General features: G+C 40.5%; 2 protein-coding genes across 6 annotated transcripts in view; one reads left to right on the forward strand and one right to left on the reverse strand.

The window, feature by feature from the left end:
- Nucleotides 1-25,563, reverse strand: part of LOC138982854 (furin-like protease kpc-1) — a gene marked incomplete at its 5' end in the record, with an annotated part of 381,789 nt that overhangs the window by 325,307 nt on the left and 30,919 nt on the right. For 4 of the 5 annotated variants that reach the window (XM_070356258.1, XM_070356251.1, XM_070356243.1 and 1 more), the window contains 2 exon segments: nucleotides 13,017-18,445; nucleotides 21,286-21,422. In XM_070356258.1, the coding sequence (XP_070212359.1) occupies nucleotides 17,870-18,445; nucleotides 21,286-21,422 (713 nt within the window). 5 annotated transcript variants of the gene reach the window in all.
- LOC138982874 (uncharacterized) lies at nucleotides 2,326-12,726 on the forward strand. Its single transcript, XM_070356270.1, has 8 exons — nucleotides 2,326-2,377; nucleotides 3,203-3,444; nucleotides 4,285-4,472; nucleotides 5,167-5,951; nucleotides 6,981-7,224; nucleotides 9,302-9,477; nucleotides 10,800-10,987; nucleotides 11,162-12,726. The coding sequence occupies exons 2-8, from the start codon at nucleotides 3,231-3,233 to the stop codon at nucleotides 12,010-12,012; spliced, it is 2,646 nt and encodes an 881-aa protein (XP_070212371.1). The 5' UTR covers nucleotides 2,326-2,377; nucleotides 3,203-3,230; the 3' UTR covers nucleotides 12,013-12,726.

The following is a 25,563-nucleotide window of genomic DNA, read 5'->3' on the forward strand; positions in this document are numbered from 1 at the left end:
TGCGGATGTGAGAAGGCAGGGAATTCCACTGAGGCAGCAAAGAATGGGAAAGAGTGACAACACCTGGTTTTGTATTTGATAGAATTGAAGATTCAACTGAACAAATCTATGAGAACAAAAGTGCAAATGGTAAATGTATAAGTTCAAGAAAAAAAACCTAAGTGTACTCCACATCAGGATTACACTTTTCCATTCAGTTTACAGGCCGGGTCAGTCAGTGAGACGGCTATACTGACTCCAACAAAGTTCCATTATGATTATTGAAGGAAAGCATCTATCTTCTATATATATATACGACTTGTGTCTGTGTGTGTGTGTGTGTCCGCGATGCACGGGCAAAGTTCTCGATGGATCTCTTTCAAATTTGGTGGCCATATTCAGGTACACCCCGGACACAACCTGGTCGATGAGATATTTCAACACGTGCTCTCAGCGCACAGCGCTGAACTGATTTTTGTTTTTCTCTGGATCCATTCCCAGTAACTCGATCTTCCTTATCTTCTCCAGTGTTTTCAGCGTTTATCTCCCTTCCTTCGTGTGGCGTCAATCCATATTCCCGTTTCTATTTTTAGAAGGTCACTGTCGACAACGCTCAATCCATATAGCCGTTATACTATTTTTAGAAGGTCACTGTCCCGGCGAAGCCGAGTATTACTCTTCTCCAGTGTTTTGCGCGTTTATCTCCCTTCCTTCGTGCGGTGCGCCGGGTCACCGGCGCAGCCGGGTATTTGGCTCAACTTCTTCCCGGCGAAGCCGTACCAGGCGAAGCAAGTATTCATCTAGTACAGAATAAATGTTTAAAAAATCACATTCGATGATACCATAACTGGGATAGAGGTTCTACATGAACACTGTTTTTGAATTAATTCATGTGTACATTTAACCATGGATTACTTTATTTTTTATTTAGGAGAGAGAGAAACCCCAACAAAGCTACTAAAAAAAAGAAGAGACAAATGATGTAAATTGATGGAACCATTTTTTGCAAAATTTTATTTCGCTGATTAGTCAACTGAGCGCGTGGACACGCACACACACACACAACGAGCTGTTGCGACCCATCTCGTCATCGGCGCTTTTCCGGAAATGACCTGCGCTTTGTTGGAATTCCAACAATGGCCGCCATTGTAGGAATTCCAACTTTGCGCTACGCGGTTCTAGAAATGTACCGCGCGCATGGTGAGAATTCTGCTCTTTCTTAGAATGCGATGTAAAATGATACAAGTCATGATGGCCTATGATGATCCTTGTGTTTTAAAGTGATCAATGCTTATTCTTGAAAAAGCAGATGCATTGTATAACGCACCAAACCAACCGAATTACAAAAAGCAAAAACACTTTTGATAACTTCGGCGGGCTGTAACAACACAGTTCAACGACCCATCCCACTCGACCAAAACGCACCAATTTTACGTAATTTTTAACGTTTCAGATCTTACATTTTACAACAACAAAAACACAACAAGAGTGTTCCGATATTACTTTTCACTGGTAACTATCGATTGTAATAATTTTGATTATATATTAAACTCACACAGTCTCTCGATCTGGGCTGCAGAGACAGCATTACGTCCCTTTACTGAGTAGGCTCTTGTCACTGCATGGTAATCTAGGCTCTTGAAACGTGATGTGCAAGTCTGTGCGCTATATTGATGTGATTGATTGTTGCAAAATGTTGATTCAAATTAAAGATGATTTCAGCCTGTTGTAACAAACTAACACTCTACTCTGAGAAAAAAAATCATTGTGTTCACTGGCAAAATAGTCGAGACAATGACAATGACAATGACAAATCTTTATTTTTCGGGGGTGAAAAGTATACGCATAGATATGCTTTTTTTGCATCTGGCCCTCGCCCTAAAGAGGGACTAAACTATTTTACTATAACTATGACTAGGAAAAAAAAAGGTTACATAAAAACATCAATGGTAGCCGGAACATATAAGTTTATGTACATGAAGCGCATTATGTAGAAGCATTGTAGATCGTAGAGACAGCAGCAACTAGCTAGCTGCATGCGCTAAGTGTCACTGAGAAAAATTGTTACACAGTGTACCCCCACACCCCCAATTCAAGACTTCCCCTGTATAAGACCTTGCTTTTTCATATACCTTATTCATGACCTCTGAAAAGGGTATACTGTTTTGTGCCAGTCGAAGGGTTGCCATTTCTAGAACGAGGCAGGTCGTTTCTGGAAATGCGGCGCTTTGTTGGAAATCAAATTAGGTTTTGGAAAATCCCGATTATTCCAAGTCTGCCCCGGATTCTTACTTTGCGCCCAACAGAGCTTTTCGCAATTGTCTCCCTTGATAAACAACTCTAAAAGGAGGAAGGTACGGTAAACATTTCCTGGTGTTGGTTCTGGAGTGGAATGCAGGTCAACTGATTTTGACACTTAGTTTCTTATGTTTTTACTCGTCTTTTGTGTATTTTTTCTTACGAAAAGATAAATGCATGCTACAAGCTTTGTGTTACATCGATGTGATTGCTGAGTTTTCGTTTTTCGACCCGATACTTGGTTAATCCTAGTGTTGCGAAAATGAAGGCCATCCAGATTTTAAAAATTCGCGAAAATGTGGATTTAGGTTGGTCTGGATTTCGTGTTTGGACAATGCTAAGATTTTCTTTCAGTTAGGAGTTGCACAATTGTTTTTCGTTTTAACAGAACAGTTGGGTTGTTTAAAACAAGTAGGCTGGTACTGTTAGTGCCTTATGTTTTAAAATCAAAGACAAATAAAGTGTTTTGTCATTTTTTGTAACTCACTAACTGTAAAGTTACCAAGTTTGACAACACACAACACACACAGTTGCTTTTTAATTGTAATAATAATTTGTTTTAATGAATAATAAAACAAAAATGAAATAAAAAGAAAAGACATGCAGCTCTCCTTAAAATCCTAAAACTGTCTTGGAAACAGGATGGAATTGGCAATAAATATAAATACAAATTTATGTGCCACATTTCTGTTTTACTTTTTTGTTTTAGTGCTTGTGTTTTGGAGACCAGAGTATGTTAATTCAAATCAAGTTAATGTGCCTTACATGCAATGCCACTCTTGTTACATGTACATCATGTTAACTGTTATACTTTTTATCTTTCAACAAAAAATTCTGTACACAATATGTCATTGTCACAGGTCTGTTTGCGTGAAATGGTAATAGAACTTTCTTTAAATTAATTAAACCCTTACATCCTTTGCAGTTATGGCAGTCAGACACCAAAGTTGAACATGGAGCAGGATGTGTCACTGTCTGCTTCGATTTCTGCACCTGAGATTTTGCCGCTAGGAAAAGGAAAAGAGGAGGTCCATTTCATTTTCAGCGGATCAGATGGCAACCCGGCTATGTCCACTGTCAGCAATTTTCCTGGGGGGCCAGTGGGGAGAGGTGATGGGGCAGGAGAAAATGACCATCTGCCCGTAGCTTCAGTTGAGAGTGGAACAGGTATGAATTAACTTCTATTAATTATTTAATATTACTATTTTACGTTATATTATGAGTGTTTGTTTAACAGTAGATCTCCTACCCCTCCCCTCTCCTGCCCCCATATAAGACCTCAAAACATCTTTAAAAAGGAAGGAGTTTTAAAATAGAGGTATGTTTACAGAGGTTATGACCAGACAATCTGGAGAGGCACAAGTGGAACCGACCTTTTTAAGACCTACTAGAATCTGAGAAATGGAGGTAAATTTACTGAGGTAATGTGAAGAGAAAATCTGAAGGAAAAAAAGTGGGAAGTTTTAAATGGGGGGGTGTCTTAAAAGGGAGGTTCCACTGTATTCATTAAAAGGAAAAAATCACAAAAACTGTAAGGCCCCCCCCCAAAAAAAATAGGTCTGTTTATGGTAACATAGGCCCAAAAAATAGGGTCGGTAGGTCGGGATTTTTTTTTTCTTTTTTTTTTTCTTCCCAAAAACCATATTTTTACGTTATTTTGCAAAAAAAACAAACTTTTTTTTTTGAATTTATTTTTTTCCCCAAATGCCAAAAAAAAGTCTAGGGTCGCGCGAAAAAAATAGGGTCGGTCGGGTTACCGTAAACAGACTATTTTTTGTGTGTGGCCGAATTAGATTAAAAAACAAGAAAGATAGGTTGTTGGAACTCTTGACAAAACAATACATTCACAAATATATCGACCCAACGGTCTTTTAAGTGCACAGACAAACAATTAATAACAGTAATTTTTAATTAATTTTTGGATTTGTAATTAGATTATATAGCATGTCCCAAAATCGACAGTGTACTTGTTTTTCAGTTACCATAATAATGTTGTGTTGTTTACAGGAAGCATGAATGATAAAGGTGACTCTGGGGCCATAGAGGGTGCTGCCTCAGGGAGGGAAGTAGAAGAGGCTGAGTTTTACGAGCAGACGACAGTGGAGGTATGCGTCAAGATGGTGGTCTGTCGCACTTTCACTACCAAGAAGGTCAACAGCCAAACAGGCAAAGTTGTCTATACTTCTGTTAGAGCGGTGAGTCCTCTCCTTTTTTTATTTTTTTTTAAAGGAGGATTATTAACCTTAATTTACAACAAAATGAAACCACAAAAAAGTCTTGTAGTGTGGGGCAAAGTATCCTGATTTCTTTGTTTAGTAAAGGCCTTGCTTAATTCAGCCCGAAGTTCGCTTCGCAAAGAGTTAAGACATCGCAAAGTCTTTTTACCAAACATTCAGTGCCAAAGCTTTGTGCAGAGAGCTTTGTCATGTGATGTAGACTTCGCCCAATTATTATCAGGCTTTAGGCAAGCCATCAACTTAGTTTCTTAGACAAGCAACAATCGTAGTTAAGATAAAGCTATTTCTTTTGGAAGTTAACAGTTTAAGAATGAAGTTGTAACTTGTATAATAAACTTCTTAAGGTACTTGCTTTGCAGAAGTTCCAGAACACACCACCATGATCTCTTCTCTTCCACACTATTTGAGTATTTCTCATGGACATTCCTAGTCTTAGTTTCTATGCATGTACAAACTCAAATCATCATTCACAATCTTCAGCTTCAGCGTGTACTGATAATTAACTCCCAACTAGATCCCACGGGGGGGCCTTGTAAATGTAAGACCTACTGATCCCTGCCTTTCAGTTTTCTGACGGTCGCACCTATGAATAGGATTTATTCTTCTGCTGTACAAAAGTTATTTTTCCGGTTATGTTGTCTTGCTTTGACAGGAAGAAGACCCACCAGCGGTCATGAGTGTCCACACCTATGACACAGCGGTCAGTTCCGGACAGTCAACCCAGCCCCCTGCCACTGCCCCCTCACATGTGACCCTCGCTAAAAGGCGACCAGGCAGACCCAGGAAACACCCACTGGCATCACAACCTCCAGCCCAACCTCTCCCTGGTGGAAAGCAAAGTGATAGTGACAAAGAGGATGCCGCTGTTCCCGCGGAATCCTCAACCGCAGAGCACGATCAACCAGCCAGCAGTGAGGGATCAACCGCTAACCCTGCTAAGCAATCGAGAGCAAAGTCACCTGCAAAGACTGAGCCTAGTTACAGTGTGGCGACGCGCAGGCAGTCGACCAGTGGAAGCAAATCCCCAGCGAGGGAGGGACCGAAGAAAGTGTTACCAGTGAAACGAAAGAGGGGAAGACCGTCTAGGGTAATAAAGAAGCCGCTGAAATACCTGGATAGCTACGTGGCTGATATACTCAAACCTGATCCAGACGCAGCAGAAGTAGAAGATGCAGAGGAAGACAATGATGCAGAGGAAGAAAATGATGCAGAGAAGGAAGAGGAGGAGGAAGAAGAGGATGAGATGAGAGAGGTGAATGAGGAAGATGATGAGGACCTGCGTCAGGCAGTGGATGAGGCCCTGCAGACGTTCGGCCAGAGGACGCAGTGCACCAAATGCGGCAGGAAGTTCACCACCTCCTCCAACTGTCATCGCCACATGATCAAAGACCGCTGCAGCCGCCTCCATCAGTGTGGCTTCTGCGAAAAGTTCTTCAGGTGTGCACCACCTTCTTCCTCTCCCATGCTTATTGTATAACTTCTATAAAGGCTCACACAACACAAAATATGTTATTTTTTTTATGACAAGACCAACAAAAATTAAAGTTCGTTTGCAGATGTGACTTTATTTTTGGAAGATCTGTCTCCTTCATCATGTTGGAGAAAGGGTAACATTTCTTGCCAAGTCTGAAAAATGGAGTTGTATTAATTTTAATTAGGTTGGGGAGGGTAAAAAAAAGTTCTAGGGTTGGGAGGGAAAAATAGGGTTGGTTGGAGAATCTGAATCTGAACTTTTTTCTTGGTCTAATCTTAGTGTTGTCTAGCTCTAACCTCACAAAAACAGTGACAGCAGATCTCAGCTTTGAAATCACTTTTTTTGTTGTTCATGAATCTGGATGCTCACTGGATGATGTTCGTAGGGTTTATGTCACCGAAGTTGACTTTGGCTACATGTGTGTGCATCGCCATTTAAGAAGACCTCTTTATGGATAATATGGTCTTACATTTTTCAGTCCCATGATAATATAGACTTACAGTCTGGTGTTAAAAGTTTAAAAACGGCAGTTCAATTGCTTAGGTCTTGGTTTGACTTTGAACCCACTACCTGCCTCCCGATTGCTGAAGAAAAGGCATTGGGAGTAGGCAGTCCGACCGTGGCGTCTGGGAGGCTGTTCCTGTTGCTTGAATAATGCTCTGTATTCTGTTGTGGACTGGGGCGCTTTGAAGCACTGGCTGTGGTTATTCGCCTGCCTCCGAAGAACATTTTTAGAAGAAGAATATATATAGTCGTACCCCTTATAGTAGGTGAAGACGGAACCTCAGATTCTGTGGTACTGGTAGTGGTAGTAGGACAGAAGACCACTAGAAATCTAAAAGTAGACTTAGCTGTAAAAGTATGGAGTGAAGTTACTGCCTGTAGCAGCGCTGATAAAACAAACATTGTTTATGACTGTTAGAAGACTTTGTCAATGACCTCATATAGTCATATGCTTTCTTGTAAAAGAATGTTTCTCTTTATTTTCTCAGCACTCGAACCTTGCTGGAGCGCCACGTTGACAGCCACCGTGATCAGGAGTATCCCAATACTTTCCGCTGCAGCGACTGTAATCGCACCTACGCCACACGTAACGGCTACCTCAAGCACAAGCGCCAGGGAACCTGCTACAAGCGCGACATGTTTCACGAGGACGGGACGCAAGGGGAGTTTGAGTGTGACCTGTGCAGGACCCGCTTCACCACAGAAAAACTGCTCAGCCTGCACAAAGAAAAGGTCAGCTGGGCTGCTTACACTACAGTGGAACAACCCCTTTTAGGACTCCCCAATTAAGGACTCCCCCTTTTAGGACTTTCCCTTTTAGGACTCCCCCTTTTAGGACTCCCCAATTCAGGACTCCCCAATTAAGGACTCTCCCTTTTAGGACTCCCCAATTCAGAACTCCCCAATTCAGGACTCCCCCTTTTAGGACTCCCCAATTAAGGACTCCCCAATTCAGAACTCCCCAATTCAGGACTCCCTAATTTAGGACTCCCCAATTAAGGACTCCCCCTTTTAGGACTCCCAATTCAGGACTTCCCAATTAAGGACTCCCCAATTAAGGACTCCCCAATTTAGGACTCCCCAATTTAGGATTCCCCAATTCAGGACTCCCCAATTCAGGACTCCTTAATTCAGGACTCCCCAATTCAGGACTCCCCAATTAAGGACTCCCCAATTTAGGAATCCCCACCCCACCAATCACCCCTGTCTCCTTCCCCCCAGGGTATGATAATACGTTTCAATACCAAACTTTTCCAGGTTTTTGGCTCACGTAAGTGTAGCCTATGCGATCGTAACTTTGTCTGTCTGTGCGTGCGTGCGTATGTGCGTGCGTGTGTATGTCTGTGGTAGAAACTCTAACATTTGAAGACGTCACATTACATTGACGTCACATTACATTGACGTCACATTATGACGTAAGAGGGTTAGACGTCACGCGAAGGAAGTACTGAAAGTCTCGGTCATTATTATTTTGAGCGGGCCGAGACTAGTTGGCAGTCGTGTCCCTGTAAGTAGGCTACATGCAGACAGACAGATCTAGATCTAGTGTCTCGCTTTCTTGCACAGTTTCACCTATGCTCTTTCTGTGTGTGTGTGTGTGTGTGTGTGTGTGTGTGTGTGTGTGTTACTATTTGTCGATTTCTTACGTGAGCCTTGATGGCTTCGCCTCTTGTTGATTCTTGAGTTTTGGCAATGGTTAGTTTAATCATGTTTACATTCTTAAACAAGTTGCGGTTGGTTTTGATTCTTAATTTTGGAACATTGGCAGTCTATCATTTTTTAGATTCCTTTGTGGTAGATTAATTCAATGCAACTCCTACTTGGATACAGAAGCTGTTCATTCAGATTCCCTGACTTGCTGTGTTCTCAGCCTGACACATCATCTTTTTTACATTTAGTCAAGTTTTCACTAAATGTTTTAACATAGAGGGGGAATCGAGACGAGGGTCGTGGTGTATGTGTGTCTGTGTGTGTGTGTGTGCGTGTGTGTGTGTAGAGCGACTACTGGACCGTTCTTTATGAAATTTGACATGAGAGTTCCTGGGTATGATATCCCCGGACTTTTTTTTCATTTTTTCGATAAATGTCTTTGATGACGTCATATCCGGCTTTTTGTAAAAGTTGAGGCGGCACTGTCACACCCTCATTTTTCAATCAAATTGATTGAAATTTTGGCCAAGCAATCTTCGACGAAGGCCGGACTTCGGTATTGCATTTCAGCTTGGTGGCTTAAAAATCCAATAAAACGATCCAAAGTTACGTTCATCTTATTTTTCATCATTTTCTGATTCCAAAAACATATAAATATGTGATATTTGGATTAAAAACAAGCTCTGAAAATTAAAAATATAAAAATTATGATCAAAATTAAATTTTGAAAATCAATTTAAAAACACTTTCATCTTATTCCTTGTCGGCTCCTGATTCCAAAAAACATATAGATATGATATGTTTGGATTAAAAACACGCTCAGAAAGAGAGGTACAGAAAAGCGTGCTATCCTTCTCAGCGCAACTACTACCCCGCTCTTCTTGTCAATTTCACTGCCTTTGCCAGGAGCGGTGGACTGATGATGTTACGAGTATACGGTCTTGCTGAAAAATTGCATTGCGTTCAGTTTCATTCTGTGAGTTCGACAGCTTGACTAAATGTTGTATTTTTGCCTTACGTGACTTGTTTTTTATTTTTTTTTATTATTTTTTTTACCTCAGTTGCATGCAGGCTGCTTCAACCTTACTTTTTTCTTCTTTTTTTTTGCGGGGAGCATCCTTCTTCAACCTTCCACATCATCTTGTGTCTGTTGCTTCAGGTGCATGAGAACCCAGACAATGAGTACAAGTGTGAGGACTGTGGCCGTGTGTTCTACAGCAAGATTGGCTACAACAAACACACCGCCAAGAAGTCGTGCACCATGCCCTATATTTGCAAAGTGTGTGGTAAACGGTACTCCAACAAGGCCAAGGAAAGCTTCAAGTCACATATGAGGTTGGTTGTGCTCATAGTATTTCATTTGTTAATGTTTTGATAATGTACCTGTTCAGTTTAGAATATTATGACTATGTAGAAGTTTGTGTACAAGTATTTTGAATGATGTACTTTTTGTGTGTGAATCTGTGTTTTGTATGTATAGATATTTGTTGTTTTTAGAATATTTTAGAATTAAATTTAAAGACTGCTTTAGACCTGGGAACCCATACGATTTCGCCGTATTCTGTACGCATGATTGTCGAGAATACGATCAGTACGGTCAGTGGGAAAAAAATACGACGAGAAAAATTCCTAGACTACTTTTATTCACAAGCCCATCTTGAAGCCGATCCAGTATTTTGGCACATAATTAGTTTTTGTCAGTAAAAATTGAAAAAAGGATTTGTTTTAAATGTACACAAGAATTGAACGGTTCGTCGGAAAGTGCAGTGATTTCTTTCGTCCTGTGTGAATTCATAAACACTGCAATGGATTTTAAACACTCCAATGGATTTTAATCTTTTTTGTGGGGAATTAAATTGTACAAGAAAATAATGAACTGTAGCAGACGACAAAACTGCCGACTCTGACTGAACCGTGTACTTCGTCCGCCGCGCACTACAGAGGCTTTTTTTTTTATGGTATGGCACTGTTTTATCTTCTTTATCTTGCTTTTTAAAAAAAAGTGATCAGTTTGATCATTTTCGTTATCGAAAAAAAATATTGGTCCCTTTCATTTTGTGTAAAGCGATCTCGACTGTATAGGTAAACTTAATTAACGATGTGGCGGACGTGTGTGAAGCATGTTTGAATCATGGATGTTCAAATGCTGTGTGGAGTACGCTCATTTTTTTTGAAAATACACCAAGTTTGTTTGAGAATAAGTGCAAAACAGGGGTTCCCAGGTCTGCTGCTTACAATTTACATTTGAAACTCGAAAAGTTACTTATTGGAACAGATTATATATAGACACATTCAAACATTCACAAGTATGCCAGCCTTATGGTCTTAATAATACCTAACCTGCTTTGATTCTTGATTTGGAAATTGAAACTGTCTGCCTGTTTTCAGATTTAAACATGTTGTGTCACTTCCTTCTCAGGTACCAGGTCTCAGGCAGTTAGAACATTAGTCTTCTTATTGTTTTAGATTTAGAATAAAAAAACAAAGCAAGAAAGGTATATTAGAATAGAGGAACGTTTAATTGTGACAAAAGAAAATGTTACGGTCACGGATCTGACAAATTTGTCCAGAAGCTTGTTCAGAAGACACAAGAGAGACAATGATCAATGATAATTTTTATTTTTTTTTATTTAAAAATGTTGTCGCTTTTTCCTCAGGTACCACCTGGCAGAGGCCTCGGGCGTGCAGTACCAGTGTGAGGATTGTGGGCGTGTGTACATGACGGACGTCGCCCTGAAGAAACACCGCCTCTCCCACTCCAACAAGCGTCCGTTCAAATGCAACACCTGCGGCAAGACCTTCCCCATGAAGTACATGGTCAGGGACCACGAGAGGATACATACGGGTATGATATATTTGTCGTACACCTTTACATTTTGAAAGACAGGTTTACCAATGACTTGCATGCCATATTGAAAATAAAATTCTTATTCTTCTTGTCCTTGTTTCGCACTTGTACAGAACTACGGGTTTGGTAACTGGCTGGGGTCATCACTGAACTCTGTCACATCTGTTTCAGGAGAAAAACCATACTTATGCAACCTGTGTGGAACATCGTTTGGCAACCGCGGACACTTGTATCGTCACATGCGCTCTCACCAGCTGGGCACGCTACACAAGCGCGGCCGCCCTCGCAAGTTCCCCCCGCCCTTGGTGCTGAAGATCAACAAGGAGGAGGACGAGGAGGGCGGGGTTGAGATGGTGGAGGGGGAGGGGGGAGAGCTGGGGGTGGTTGAGATCAAGGCGGACCCCCTGCAGGACGTGCAGGAGGAGATAGCGTCCTCCATGATGGGCCACGGCCCCACCTACATCACCGTGCACACCGTGGACGGCCAGCTGACCGACCCCTCCGCCACCCAGGGCATGGTGGGGGAGGGGCAGCTCCAGCACGTTGTCATGGAAACGGGGGACGGTGTGACGGACAACGTGGTGCTTCAGGTGATACGGGACCTGACGGGAGCCACCACTGTGTACCAGCATGTGGCGGATGCTCCCCCTGTTTCCACCTCTTCCTCCTCTGTGCAGAGCTACGCCGCTTCTGCTGTCGGCCAACAGCATATTATTGTGTCAGCTCCTCATGCAAGCAGCCAGCACCAACAGCAAATTCTTGTGTCTGCAGCAGATTTGGGAAGCCAGCAGCAAATTCTTGTTTCTGCGCCGGAAGTTGGAAATCAGCAGCAGCATCAGCAGCAAATCTTTGTTTCTGCATCTGAAGGAGAAAATCTGCAGCAACAGCAGATTGAGGAGTCTGGAACACAATCTGCAAGTCAGCAGATTCTTGTGTCGGAGTCAACTGTGGATAGCGAACTGCAGCCTCAGATTATTATTTCTGCTCAGGAGAAGACGAACGCCGGCACTCAGGCTCTTTGAATTTAGCAAGATACAAGAGAGTTGTCCAGGATTCTAAAAGAACTTTTCTTTCTTCATCCCCAAGGGAAGTAATTTTGTATGATTGCAGTGCAGGTATGAAAAGAAAAGTCCGAGCTTTGGGGTAATTTTGTATAGGTTTTATAGGCTAGTGCACCTCCCTTATTACTGTAACATACATAAAGCTGGCAACAAATGATCAATGTATTTTGGTTTCTTGGAAGCTGACTGATGCAGTGGCCATCTTGGATTAAAAACACGCTCTTTTTGCATGTGGCATCAGAGATTGAACATAACAGTATTGACCCCAGGTCCGCAACAGTGTAAATTTCTTGTCGATTAGTTGAGATCCGGTGGTTTGTGTGAAGTTTTTAAGCGTACAAATGCAGTCTATGGACCATTTCGAAGCTGGGTTGGGAGAGTGGAGGAAGAGATGGCCCCGCTAGACGTACGGAGATTTTCTAAATGGTCGCTTGGCTAAATGTGTGAGCTTTTATTCAAGGGTCAGAAAAAGATGGAAATGTAGAGAGAAAAAAACAAGTGATAGTGTGCCATGAATTTACATGCCTGTTCAGGGATCTGTATTTATGTATTGTATATATCTGTGCCAGGGCAATGTTGGAATAAGTATCACAAATGTGCTCTGGTATGCCATTTCAAGTACATGTATGTTTTTTTCTTCTGACTTTATGATTACATAAGTTTCCCTTAAGCTCATTTGTGTGTACTTGTTTATTTTTGAGTTTGGTTAATTGTTTGTTTTTTGGTTACTGTTTGATTGCATTTTTAAATTTGAAGAACATGGCCCACAAACATCTCTCATCTACTACATACTGTGACACATACAGTTTTAATCTGTTATCCTCTTTCTCTCTCTCTTTCTCCGTCTGGTTTTCTCCCTCTTTCACACACACACACACACACACACACACACACACACACACACACACACACACACACACACACACACACACACACACAAGAAGCAACAAGCCAAAGCCACCATCATAAGTTGTGTTGTTTTATTTTGAATGTAGGCTATACAGCTAGAGTACAAAGAGGTAAAAGCAGACTGGATGATAGCTAACGTCCATGATGTTTTTTGTAATTGCAACTTGCACTGAATTCACTTCACAGGTAACACCTTTAAAGAAACAAACAACATTTGATGATACCAAACGAATTAACATACGGGCACTATAATATGATTAATTTCCATCGGGGACACAAATGTGGGCCTGTGAGAAGACCCAACTTTCAAATCCAGCATCATATAAGCAAATTAACAAATCTTGGTGAGAGGAAAATGTACACCGTGAAACTTGCAAAAGTTAGAGTTACTGGCAATACCTTTGCACATGCAGAACTTCATTGACCAAAAGAGATATTTAGATTTGCTATATAAAATAAAAGATTACAACTGAGAGTGAGACTGATGCCAATGAGACAAAAGAGATGAGATTAATATTTAATGTGCATGTGTTACATTTTAACTTCACTTGTAGTTAGAAAAATGCCTATCATTTCATTGAAATGCAGTGTACACTGTAACAGTGCAACATCAGTTGAAAATTAACCCCCGAAAAAACAACGAAGATGACATGGCGTGAATGGTTTTCCATGATGTGGAGCTGGTTCTCTTTCATGTGCAGAACAACGTAACACGTACACTCATCCACAAAACAACAACCTGCTCTATCTCTGTTTGCGCAGCGTAGTACATTTGTACCCTATCAGATGGTGGGATTGAAACATCCTGAGGAAGGGGGTGGGGGAGTAACTAACAGCATGCAGCCTTGGTAAGCTTCCATAATTGGTGATGAAAGGTTAATCCTGAAAACTGTCACGTGTACACAAATGAAAATCTATCGAAGACTATACAATGAACAGGAAATGTCTGACTATATATTGCAAACACTGAGAAACCCTACAAATAATGCAGTCGTCAAAAGACAAACTGTATGTTACAAACCTACTGAAGATTGCAATCCCTCTGTCGCGATATAACCTTGAACGGTTGAAAACGACGTTAAACACCAAATAAAGAAAAAGAAAATTATGATGATCATGCATGTCAATGAAGGGTTCAAGCAAGGGACTGAAAAACAACTGTAAAGAACATATATGTAAAACAACAAACTAAAAAAAAAGGTATACCTGAGTTTTAAGCCATATTCCTCTGTAACAAAGTACAAGTTTAATTACCACACACTGTTCCCTTCCAAAAGGCAGGACCAAATAAGTGATAAAAAGTTGCTGACTCAATTTTTCAAGTTTCAAAATCAAATCAGTAATAATAATCTGGTTTTGTAGGGCACATTTTGCATTAGAGATAACGGGAAGTAAACCTGGAAATACTGTGAATTACTTTATCAATAAAACAGTTTCTTTCTTTTCTTTATTTAGTGTTTAGCGTCGTTTTCAACCACGAAGGTTATATCGCGACGGGGAAAGGGGGAGATGGGATAGAGCCACTTGTCAATTGTTTCTTGTTCACAAAAGCACTAATCAAAAATTTGCTCCAGGGGCTTGCAACGTAGTACAATATATTACCTTACTGGGAGAATGCAAGTTTCCAGTACAAAGGACTTAACATTTCTTACATACTGCTTGACTAAAATCTTTACAAACATTGACTATAGTCTATACAAGAAACACTTAACAAGGGTAAAAGGAGAAACAGAATCCGTTAGTCGCCTCTTACGACATGCTGGGGAGCATCGGGTAAATTCTTCCCCCTAACCCGCGGGGGGATTATATATATAAAAAAAAAAAAAGCCTAAAATATTCTGAACTTAAACTACACAAGATGAATTGACCTCATATATTTACCAAGGATCACAAAGCCATATATTGATTATCTAATTTCTTTGAAAGCTATAATTCTATCTGTACTGGAACTGAATTTCTTTTGAAAGCTATAATTCTATCTGTACTGGAACTGAATTTCTTTTGAAAGCTATAATTCTATCTGTACTGACATTTTCTGTAGCCCTCTGAAGTAAATATAGGAAGCCCAAAAAAGAGACTCTTTGTGTAATTCATCTTTGGTCGATTCAGGTGACTATACTACTCTGAACAGGTTAGCTAGATCCGTACTAAAGTGAACTAAGTCACTATGTTCTACAATGAAACCAGTGCTACCAAAACACACCAACAAATCAGGGAGAAAAAATGTAACGTTGACTTTACATTTAAACTAGTAAGTGAGAAAAAAGTTGCATAGATTAATCATTAAAGTATGCTTGAAAAAAAGGATAGAAGAAAATGAAGAGGAGAAAGAAAACGAACCATACAATTCTTAGAACAGGAAGATTTAAATTAATAAACAATTTCTTAGGAATAAAACTAAGTTGTAGTACAAAGCCATATGTCATATCTGTCAGTTGATTTACCTGGTCACAAATTGAAAACTTGGCTTTGAAACCAAGTAATTTCTCAGTCGCTTACAGGTAGACAATGAAGAAAAATGATGCACCACAAATACTGTATATTTCAGAGGTAAATTATGAACAATCATAAAAAAAATAACCTTTTATGCAATCATAATTGGATACATTGTACCACAAAAGATGTCTACTGAAATGGGATGTGTATAAAAATATGAATGAACATGACACCAACCAAGCAATTATAGGACATGAACAGCAACTTTTTAATTGCTTAATTCTCTTATACAAAAAGGTGGGGGGGGGGGGGGGGGGGGGGGGCCTAAACATGAACATCATCAATGCAAAAATACGGACAATAAAAATGTCCATCATTATGATAGATAACAAAAGTGTACAACCAAGACAAAAACTTGTTATGTGTAAAACATCATAAACAGAGATACAAATCCTAGTTTACATACATAAATATTCACTGAATTCCTGGCCTTATCCATTATTTTGTTACATGTACCAGTTGGGCTCCGCATGCAACGACATCATCAATATCAAGTCAGTATTATGACACTATTAAGGTTGGACACTATTAAGGTTGGACACTATTGAGGTTGGACACTATTAAGGTTGGACACTATTAAGGTTGGACACTATTAAGGTTGGACACTGTTAAGGTTGGACACTATTAAGGTTGGACACTATGAAGGTTGCAAAACTTGATGAGGAAGTACATAAGTAAGAATAACATTAATTAAGGATAATGTAAACCATGCTCCCCACATCTCAGAGTTCTAAGCTGACTTCTTTTTCTACACCACTTTAAAATTCTGACACAGAGGTCATTTTCTAAGACTTCATTTAACACAAAAACTGACAGCACTCTTCTTTTTACACCCCTTTAACTGAGGCAAAAATATATATTAAAAAAATACAATAAAAAGAATACATGACTGCGGCACCTGTGCTTGACTTCTGTTGAAAGTGTTTCTTAAACTAAAAAAAATAAAGTGGTGTCAACAATAAACTTGCAAAACTGATACTTGTGTGAAGAAAGTATCCACAGGTTCATAGTCACAAAGAGAACAGCTTTTACTGATATTAAGGTGCCAAAAGGTTGAAATCCTTCAGACGCAACAATACTGATACCAAAAGTGTGACTGTGCTCTGTACACTGGGTAAAGACACAAACACTTGAAAGGTCACATGGTTGACATTAACCTTAATGGTGAAACAAGACAAAAAAGTGTACTGGGACCTGCTTGCGTCCAACTTTATGTTACTGTTAGATTGCTTTCTCATGGAGGAAAAAAAAAAGTACAAAGACCACAGCTAAGACGCCTGAGATTCAAATGAAGCGGCACATCGACACGACAAGTATAAAACATTTCAAAATAAATACATCAAAGGCAGTTTCATGCTTTCTCCTTGACAGCACCCCACCGACCCCTCTGAGGGAAGCCCTACGAAATGGGGCTCACAAGTAGCACACCAGACCAGACTGTGTTGATGCAGCTAATTAGTAAATTAAGCCACAGTACAAGGCAAAATTAGATCAGATATTACAGACAATCAACTGTGTACAACAGCTAAGTTTACATTTCCATTTCTATTCTTGGAACTGATCAGAAATCTGGAACTTTGAAGTTGTCTTAAAAATCCTTTTGATGATCAACATGTTTGTACAATTTTGAAGGAAAGACCTGACTTCAGTAATTAGTCTTGCTCTTGCTGACGTTATGTATCAACTATTTACCATAAGGTTAATATTTTTTGCACACATGCACAGTCTAGCCAGTTTTGCATGTGCACTAGATGCTACAGTAGTAATGCTGTTGGTGTCAAAGGTGGCTTTAAGACGAAACAGCCAGGATCTAATCGCCTCCTGCAGAAAACAGAATCCAACAACTGTAAGTGTAATGAATTCAGTGGTGCATGTTCTGGAGATTTCCTGACTGTTCCTGCACTAGCTGTCAAGCTGCAGAGGTTGATAAAGATCGGTGGGTGGATCGGACATTCTCAGTGTTCGCCGTCAGCTTGCATTCTGTCTCCCAACTGAACGCTCCCCAACCTTAAAGCCTGAGAAAGATTAGTGGGTGGATACGATATTCTCAGTCTTCCCTGTCAACTTTCTCTCTAACAACTGAAGATGTCCTGACCTGAAAGCCGGTGCATTCGCAAGCAGCCGGAGAAACCACCTGCATCTATTATTTTATTTCCGAGCAGATGGTTGCAATGCCGAACTTGGAAGCACAGTGAGCTTTTCTAGCGGCTCCCACAGGCAGGGGAGCCAACACATGCACTGTCTCTCGCTCTCTCGTTCACTCACATACAAGTCCCTGTAGTTTTGCTTGCTCAGTCTCTGCACACCGAAGCACTTAAGGTTTTGCAAGTTACATCAGAGATGGTTGGGGGTTGGGACTGTCAACACACACAAAAAAGAGTGGTGTGTCCTTTTTTCTTTCTGGTGCTAGCTGCTATGCTTTGGGGTTAGTGCCTGTGGAGGAGGGGTGGTAGCCCGGCCCCTTGCTGTACCCGTTCATTCTGTAATTCCCTGGCAACAAGGGTGCAGGGGTGGGCGTCGGGGGGATGGTCGTCTTGAAGAGGGAGTAACTGTGATCCCTTCCATGCACCCCTACCCCTAACCTCCCTCCTCCTAGCCCCCCTCCTCCTCCTCCTCCTCCGCCTACTCCCCTGACGACCAGAACTCCCCGCCTGCTCATGTCTGCCTCGTCGAGCACAGAAACCCCGTTATAGGCGCCCTTGGTCCAGTCGGGGACGTAGTTCTGCTTGACGGCCCAGCACAGGCGTCTGCGTTGTCGTGCCTGCAGGATGGCAAAAGCCAGGGAGAAGAGGATGATGGCTCCGATGCACAGTATGATGGCCCAGGCCAGGTGCTTCATGACGGCCGGGTCTAGCAGGTCCCACAGCATGGTCTTATGACAGGTCCCTGACTCGCCGTTCCGATCGTAGCCTGACGCGCACTGGAAGCAGTCCGTGGCTGCCGCCCCGCGACATGACAGGCAAGACTCGTGGCACGGCTTGCACACGCCCTGTAGACAGTTAATAAATAAAGATTCAGCTAAATAAGTAAATATATGTTCTTATGCATAGTTAATATGTAAAGCGTGGAGAGAAAAGACTACTGTGGTTCACGCTATATCAGCTGTCATTATTATTTAAGTTATTGAGTCCCCCCGCGGGTTAGGGGGAAGAATTTACCCGATGCTCCCCAGCATGTCGTAAGAGGCGACTAACGGATTCTGTTTCTCCTTTTACCCTTGTTAAGTGTTTCTTGTATAGAATATAGTCAATGTTTGTAAAGATTTTAGTCAAGCAGTATGTAAGAAATGTTAAGTCCTTTGTACTGGAAACTTGCATTCTCCCAGTAAGGTAATATATTGTACTACGTTGCAAACCCCTGGAGCAAATTTTTTGATTAGTGCTTTTGTGAACAAGAAACAATTGACAAGTGGCTCTATCCCATCTCCCCCCTTTCCCCGTCGCGATATAACCTTCGTGGTTGAAAACGACGTTAAACACCAAATAAAGAAAGTAAAGAAAGTTATTGAGGCACGATATTGTCGGTACCGCCAGAGAAAAAAGAAAATACAACACGCACATTTTGCTACGCGCATTTGAATAGGCATAACTGTGTGGTCAGGTCGTGGAAGATCTACTTTTGTGTGGGCTGTCTCAAGTGTGGGCTGTCTCAAGTGTGTCGTGCTTTCGTCACACGCAAACTCTTGTTTTAATTTCTGTTGGTAAATTCCAGTGTAGCGTTAAACTAAACAGTGATGATCTTTCAGACAGACCTCATTTGAACTCGGAGAAAGGACTGTGTTCTTAGTTATTTGCGATTCGAAACCTCCAGTCGAGCTTCGACGGATTGACTGTGCAGAGTGACTCCCCTTGAATTGACTAACCCCAAGGTCGACGGTTAGCACATTTTCAAAATAAATGTGGCATGTTTCTTGTGTGGTATCTTCACTCATCGGGGAGTCTGGTACTAAATATGAACGGTAAGAATGCTCTGAACCCTACACGTATTACATCCCCATCGTTTTATTGTTCACATTTTCCCGACATGTTAATTTGCTGAGCGGGGTTTATGTCGTCTGCTAGGCTATGGCAATCGAACCACTGCAGTCTCATTTCAAAAACAACAAGAAGAGCAAACGCTCGATCGAGTCACTTTCGCAGTTCTGAATATTATATGAGGCATCAGATGGACAGGAAGAAATTGCTATTCACAACACAATGAGTCACGTTCACATAAAATTTGAGCCCGGTCACTTTTATAGTTTCCGAGAAAAGCCCAACGTTAATTTGTGTGTTGCCGAACAGAAAAGGCTAGTTATCTCCCTTGTTTTTCTGATAACGTTCGTAAAAGGCTACAGATGTAAATACTTTGATGTAAAGAATAATCCTACAAAGTTTCAATCACATCCGATGAACTTTGTCAAAGATATAAAATGTCTAATTTTTCCTTTGACGCTGACCTGTGACTTTGAAAAAGGTCAAAGGTCAACGAAACCATCGTTAAAGTGTAGAGGTCATTGGAGGTCACGACTAAACAAAATATGAGCCCGATCGCTTTGATAGTTTCCGAGAAAAGATATAAAATGTCTAATTTTTCCTTTGACGCTGACCTGTGACCTTGAAAAAGGTCAAAGGTCAACGAAACCATCGTTAAAGTGTAGAGGTCATTGGAGGTCACGACTAAACAAAATATGAGCCCGATCGCTTTGATAGTTTCCGAGAAAAGTCCAACGTTAAGGTGGTGTCTACGGACGGCCGGCCGGACAGACTAACACTGACCGATTACATAGAGTCACTTTTTCTCAAGTGACTCAAAAATTGCTCATCACGTTGCACTGAGTCTGCATGCATGAGGCAGGCTGGTGATAAGTCTTATCTATGGTAAGAATGTTCTAAACCCTACACGTTTTCGATTCCGATTGTTCTTGCCTTGAAATAATAATTCGGAAACCATTCATTTACTGAACTGATGCAGTCGTATTTCAGTGTAGTCTGTTACGTATGACAGAGTCGAGTCAGTCGACTTCCAAATGCTGATCTAGCTGGTACGTTATCGGAATAACACTTGTGTTTTCTGTTAGCTGCTGGGAATTGTATACTAACTCATCATTTGGTAATGTGGATAATAAGCTACATGCCACTAACATGGCATAATTATGAGAAGAATCTTCGCAAGTCGAAAATGAAAAATTAGACACAGCGGGTTCTATTTTTAGATCACTGGCAACTGCGGCACAGGCACATGCAATCTGTCAGAAAAAAACTCTTCTGCTTTAATTGAGAAGCAGGAAATGTATGGTCATTTGGTATTGTGAAGAATATAAGCTACATGTCATTAATTAATTTTGAGGATGACAGTACAGTCTCGCTTAGGCAAAGGGCGGAAGAATACGCTTTGTGGAAAAGTTAGCGCACTCTTGGAGTGCTCCACATCAGTCATGTGACACCAGTACTTACTGACAATTATTATTATTATTATAAATAAAAACAGAAAATGTATTAACTTAACATAATTGCCTTAACCCGAGTCGCGCAAAATTAGGCAAGATTATGTTAGCAATTAATGAAGTAATTGTTGTCAGTGTGTGAATATGAGTACAGTGGAACCCCCCTTTTAAGATCTCCACAAATCTGAGAAATTTAGGTCTTAAAAAACAGGAAGTCTTTAAATCGAGGTAAATTTACAGAGTTTATGAAAAGCAAGTCTGAGAAAACAGGGTCTTAATAGGAAGGATTAGTCTTAAATTGGGAGGTCTAAAAATGGGGGTTCCACTGTATAATCTGTATTAAACCAAGCTGGCCGGCATCTTCATCCAGAAAGAAAGTAAGAGTAGCAGAGGTAGTACAGTACCTGTGTGTGCAAGAGAGGTTTGGTGGAGTTGGGCTGGATAGGAGAGGCCAGATGAACAGCCTGCACACTGCCGAAGTAATGATCTGGACAGTGAGCCACACAGTGGTTGTCCATCTTGAAAAAGCCGGGCTTGCACTCTGCACACCGCAAACATTGCAAATTAAAAATGACCGGTCAGTAAGCACACTAATACTTTCTACTCACAGTGGTGCCCTACTAAAAAAATCTGAGAAACTCTGATTTTAAAAGAGCGGGACGCTCAAACAAAAATTGAGGTACATTTTCAGACATGAACAGAAATTCTGAGAGAGCATAGTCTTGAAATGGGGGATGTCTTTAAATTTGGGAGTGGTGGAAGGCGTGACAGTTTAAAACTGGCTTTGTAATGTAGAAAGGGGAGTGACCCTCCGTATTTATCAGCATTCCTTTTTTTTTAAACCCTATTTTTGTGTGGACTTCTCTTAAAAAAAAGGTCTGCGTGGTTTTACCTCTCTCTATCAAATCTTCTTTTTTGTACACAAGACAATGATACCATAATGAATTAGCGGCCTGAGTGACAGCAAGCACGCTCATCTGAATCAACAAGCAAGCTCCAAGCATAATATGCTAGAGAAGTTTTAGATCGCAGCAACTTCAAGGGAATAAAAATGTTAGTCAAGCTGGTTAACTCAAAAGTCAGTTAAGCTAACTTTGCTTAAGTCTTTTTGCATTCTGTTTTTCTTGTTTTCAAATACTGCGGACAGAGCTCATTTCAGGTTCAAAAAGATGCAAAATTTAAGTAGGTAAAATAAGAATTAAATGTTAAAAAAAGGAAAGAAGGGAAAAATACATTAAGATGCACATGATCATCATATGTTCCATTCAGAAAAAAATGATCAACTAGAAGTCTGAAACTTACAAAACACATACAACAGCCGAAGGTAACATGCACAAAATCAGGAAGCAGATTTTCCAGCCTTATGGTATTTAATGCTCCTGTTGTAGATCAATCATTTCATTCATAGTCGTTAGTAACAAAATCAAACAAATGAATGCAATACACATCTTGGTTAGTTAAACCATGATTCAGAGCCAGCATGATTCATTTCATCAAACACTTTAAGCACTGATGTCTGTCGTTTTTTGCAGCTGAAAACATAGTAGATGATCGCTCTTGATGAAGATGAATTCCATTGCGAGTATCACTTTGCGATGACTGTGAACTTCACAATTCAAAGTTTAACCATAGGGAACAGAACATTTTAGTAGCACTGTGCACTGAACGTTAAAACAGCAATGATCAGCGCTTTGTCGCCTTCATCACATCATATATGATCGCACAGTGGGCAGTTAATGAACATCTTACTGTCTGTTACTTAATTCATCATGAGCCATCCTCTATCAAACAAAAACTGCTTAATTAACAAAACAAAAATTGCATTGAAAAGATTAATATTGCCAGTAAAACAAGAAATTATTCAAAAGAACAACAAGAAAACCAAAATGAAAAGAACATAAACTGGTCTGATAAAATGGTGGGCGTTGAGGGTCAGCTGTAGTCTATACATACATACTGGAATATGGTACTTGAATCCACAAGAGGAAGTTCAGAGTTATGAGGAAAATTTATATAATCATGCAGTCAGTTTCATTCTTGTTGGAAAGCTAGAGCGCTAGAGGTAAAGATGCACACACACACTGTGACACACACACACACACTGTGACACACACACACACTTTCACTAACAGGTTTCTCTTCACACTTTAAGGTCAGGCAAACAGACCACTCCTTTGCGTAAAATTACTTAACTAAATTTTATTTATAAAGAAAGTCGACATAGGAATTGTTGCGTAGGTTTCAGTTAATTTGGGTCACAGTACTTAATACCCTGGGTGTTAATGTATAATGCTAAAGAAACAGGCATCATCGGTGCACTTACTTTGTTTACAACACTTTGTCCTAACTTCATTCCACTGCAATGTTACCATTCGGAGCTAGGTTAAATATGTAACTGTGTTGAATGCAAACAGAAATTTTAAGCAGAAAGCAGGGGGAACACAATTTGTCTCCAATTCAAACTCAAACTCTTGTAGCCCTTAAAAAAACATTAAAATAAAATCGTGTTAATGCATTTCTTTCAACAACAACAAAAGGAAAGGAAAACATTTGACATGTCATTTCATTAATCCTGCCATGTCCAATTGTCAGGACTGTGAAATCTGATGAAAGTAATTGGCATGAGGGAAGATAAATATACATGTGAAGTGGTTCCCATGATGCAAGGACTATATAACAAATTTCCCTGCATTGTATGCATCCTTTCACATAGGGATATACAGACCCCCCGCAGGTTAGGGGGAAGAATTCACCCGATGCTCCCGAGCATGTCGTAAGAGGCGACTAACGGATTCTGTTTCTCCTTTTACCCTTGTTAAGTGTTATATAGAATATAGTCAATTTTTGTAAAGATTTTAGTCAAGCAGTATGTAAGAAATGTTAAGTCCTTTGTACTGGAAACTTGCATTCTCCCAGTAAGGTAATATATTGTACTACGTTGCAAGCCCCTGGAGCAAATTTTTGATTTAAGTGCTTTTGTGAACAAGAAACAATAATTGGCTCTATCCCATCTCCCCCCCTTTCCCCGCCGCGATATAACCTTCGTGGTTGAAAACGACGTTAAACACCAAATAAAGAAAGAAAGGGATATACAGTGGAACCAACCTTCCAAGACCCCCAAAGACTTTCACCTTGATTTTTCAGATATTCTCTTCATAACATCTGCGTATTTACCTCCATTTTAAGACTACCCCACCCACTTTGAGACCTTGATTTTTCAGATATTCTCTTCATAACATTAACATCTGCGTATTTACCTCCATTTTAAGACTACCCCACCCACTTTGAGACCTTGATTTTTCAGATATTTTCTTCATAACATCTGCGTATTTACCTCCATTTTAAGACTACCCCACCCACTTTGAGACCTTGATTTTTCAGATATTCTCTTCATAACATCTGCGTATTTACCTCCATTTTTAAGACTACCCCACCCACTTTGAGACCTTGATTTTTCAGATATTCTCTTCATAACATCTGCGTATTTACCTCCATTTTAAGACTACCCCACCCACTTTGAGACCTTGATTTTTCAAATATTCTGTTCATAACATCTGTGTTTTAAGACTACTCCACCCACTTTGAGACCTTGATTTTTCAAATATTCTCTTCATAACATCTGTGTTTTAAGACTACTCCACCCACTTTGAGACCTGATTGTCTCAAAACAAATCGAGGGAGTCTTAAAATAGAGGGAAATTAGCAGATTGTTATGAACAAGAAATCTGAAAATATAAGGTTTTAAAAGGTGGGTGGGGGGGGGGGGGGGGGGGGGATGGACAGAGGACTTAAAAAAGGGCTCCACTGTATGTCCACTTTCCAAAGCAGCCTCACATGATAGGCGCCACTGTACAATCAATATACTCACTATGGCAAACATACTGACCGCTAAGGTTTTACTTGCACAATTGACATTGCTTTCATCCAGATTTTAGTCATGAGCAGAGGTTAGCATGTCAAAGGTCATGATGCAAATGAAGAAAATGAGGTCACTTACCACAATGAAATGGCTAACATAGTAGTTAATTTCACTGTTTCATTAGAAACAAAGTTAACCTTTATGTGTGCTCCTGTTGATGTGGACAAGAATAATCTGTATGCGTGTGTACGTGTGTGCAAGCGTGTTTGCGTTCATGTGTGTGCATGTGTGTGTGTGTAATGTTGTCTAAGTGTGTGCGCACATGGGAATATATATATATATATCAGGGCCTCACATCCACGTCGGACATCAGACATATGAGGATATTTTTTTCAAATGTCCTATACATTTTTCATGCAGGAGGACAAATGTCCTATTGTTTTTGTCACAAAGTGGTCAATGTCCGATTATTCTATCATTTGATCCGGACATCGTCAGTACTTCTCAATTTACAGTAGTTTGTATGCTATTTTATCGACGTATTGCGAAGCGATGTGTAGCAGACGAAATTAGACACTTTGTGCCTCTAGTACCAAAGAGTTTCCAAGGCTCGCAACTCGGAATGCTCAAAACCAGTTGAGAGTTGCCTCCCTTCGCGCTTTCCTCGAAAATAACAAACATGCCTAAACGAAAACTGATCCCAGAAAAGGGACAGAAGAAATTACACTTCAAGTCCCTTCCCTCATCATCTGTCAGTAGCACGGAAACTGAGCTTCCTCCAGCCCCAGAGCAGTTAGAGCCTGATCGCCCAGGTGAGAATGTC

Source organism: Littorina saxatilis, linkage group LG1 (genome assembly GCF_037325665.1).
Source record: "Littorina saxatilis isolate snail1 linkage group LG1, US_GU_Lsax_2.0, whole genome shotgun sequence".
NCBI classification, from domain to species: Eukaryota; Metazoa; Mollusca; class Gastropoda; order Littorinimorpha; family Littorinidae; genus Littorina; species Littorina saxatilis.

Excerpts from the sequence above, each read along its gene's own strand:
- LOC138982874 (XM_070356270.1), top strand. The coding sequence starts at position 3,231 with ATGGAGCAGGATGTGTCACTGTCTGCTTCGATTTCTGCACCTGAGATT. Across the intron at positions 3,445-4,284 it reads TTCAGTTGAGAGTGGAACAG|GAAGCATGAATGATAAAGGT; the intron begins GTATGAATTAAC and ends TGTTGTTTACAG. Across the intron at positions 4,473-5,166 it reads TCTATACTTCTGTTAGAGCG|GAAGAAGACCCACCAGCGGT; the intron begins GTGAGTCCTCTC and ends TTGCTTTGACAG.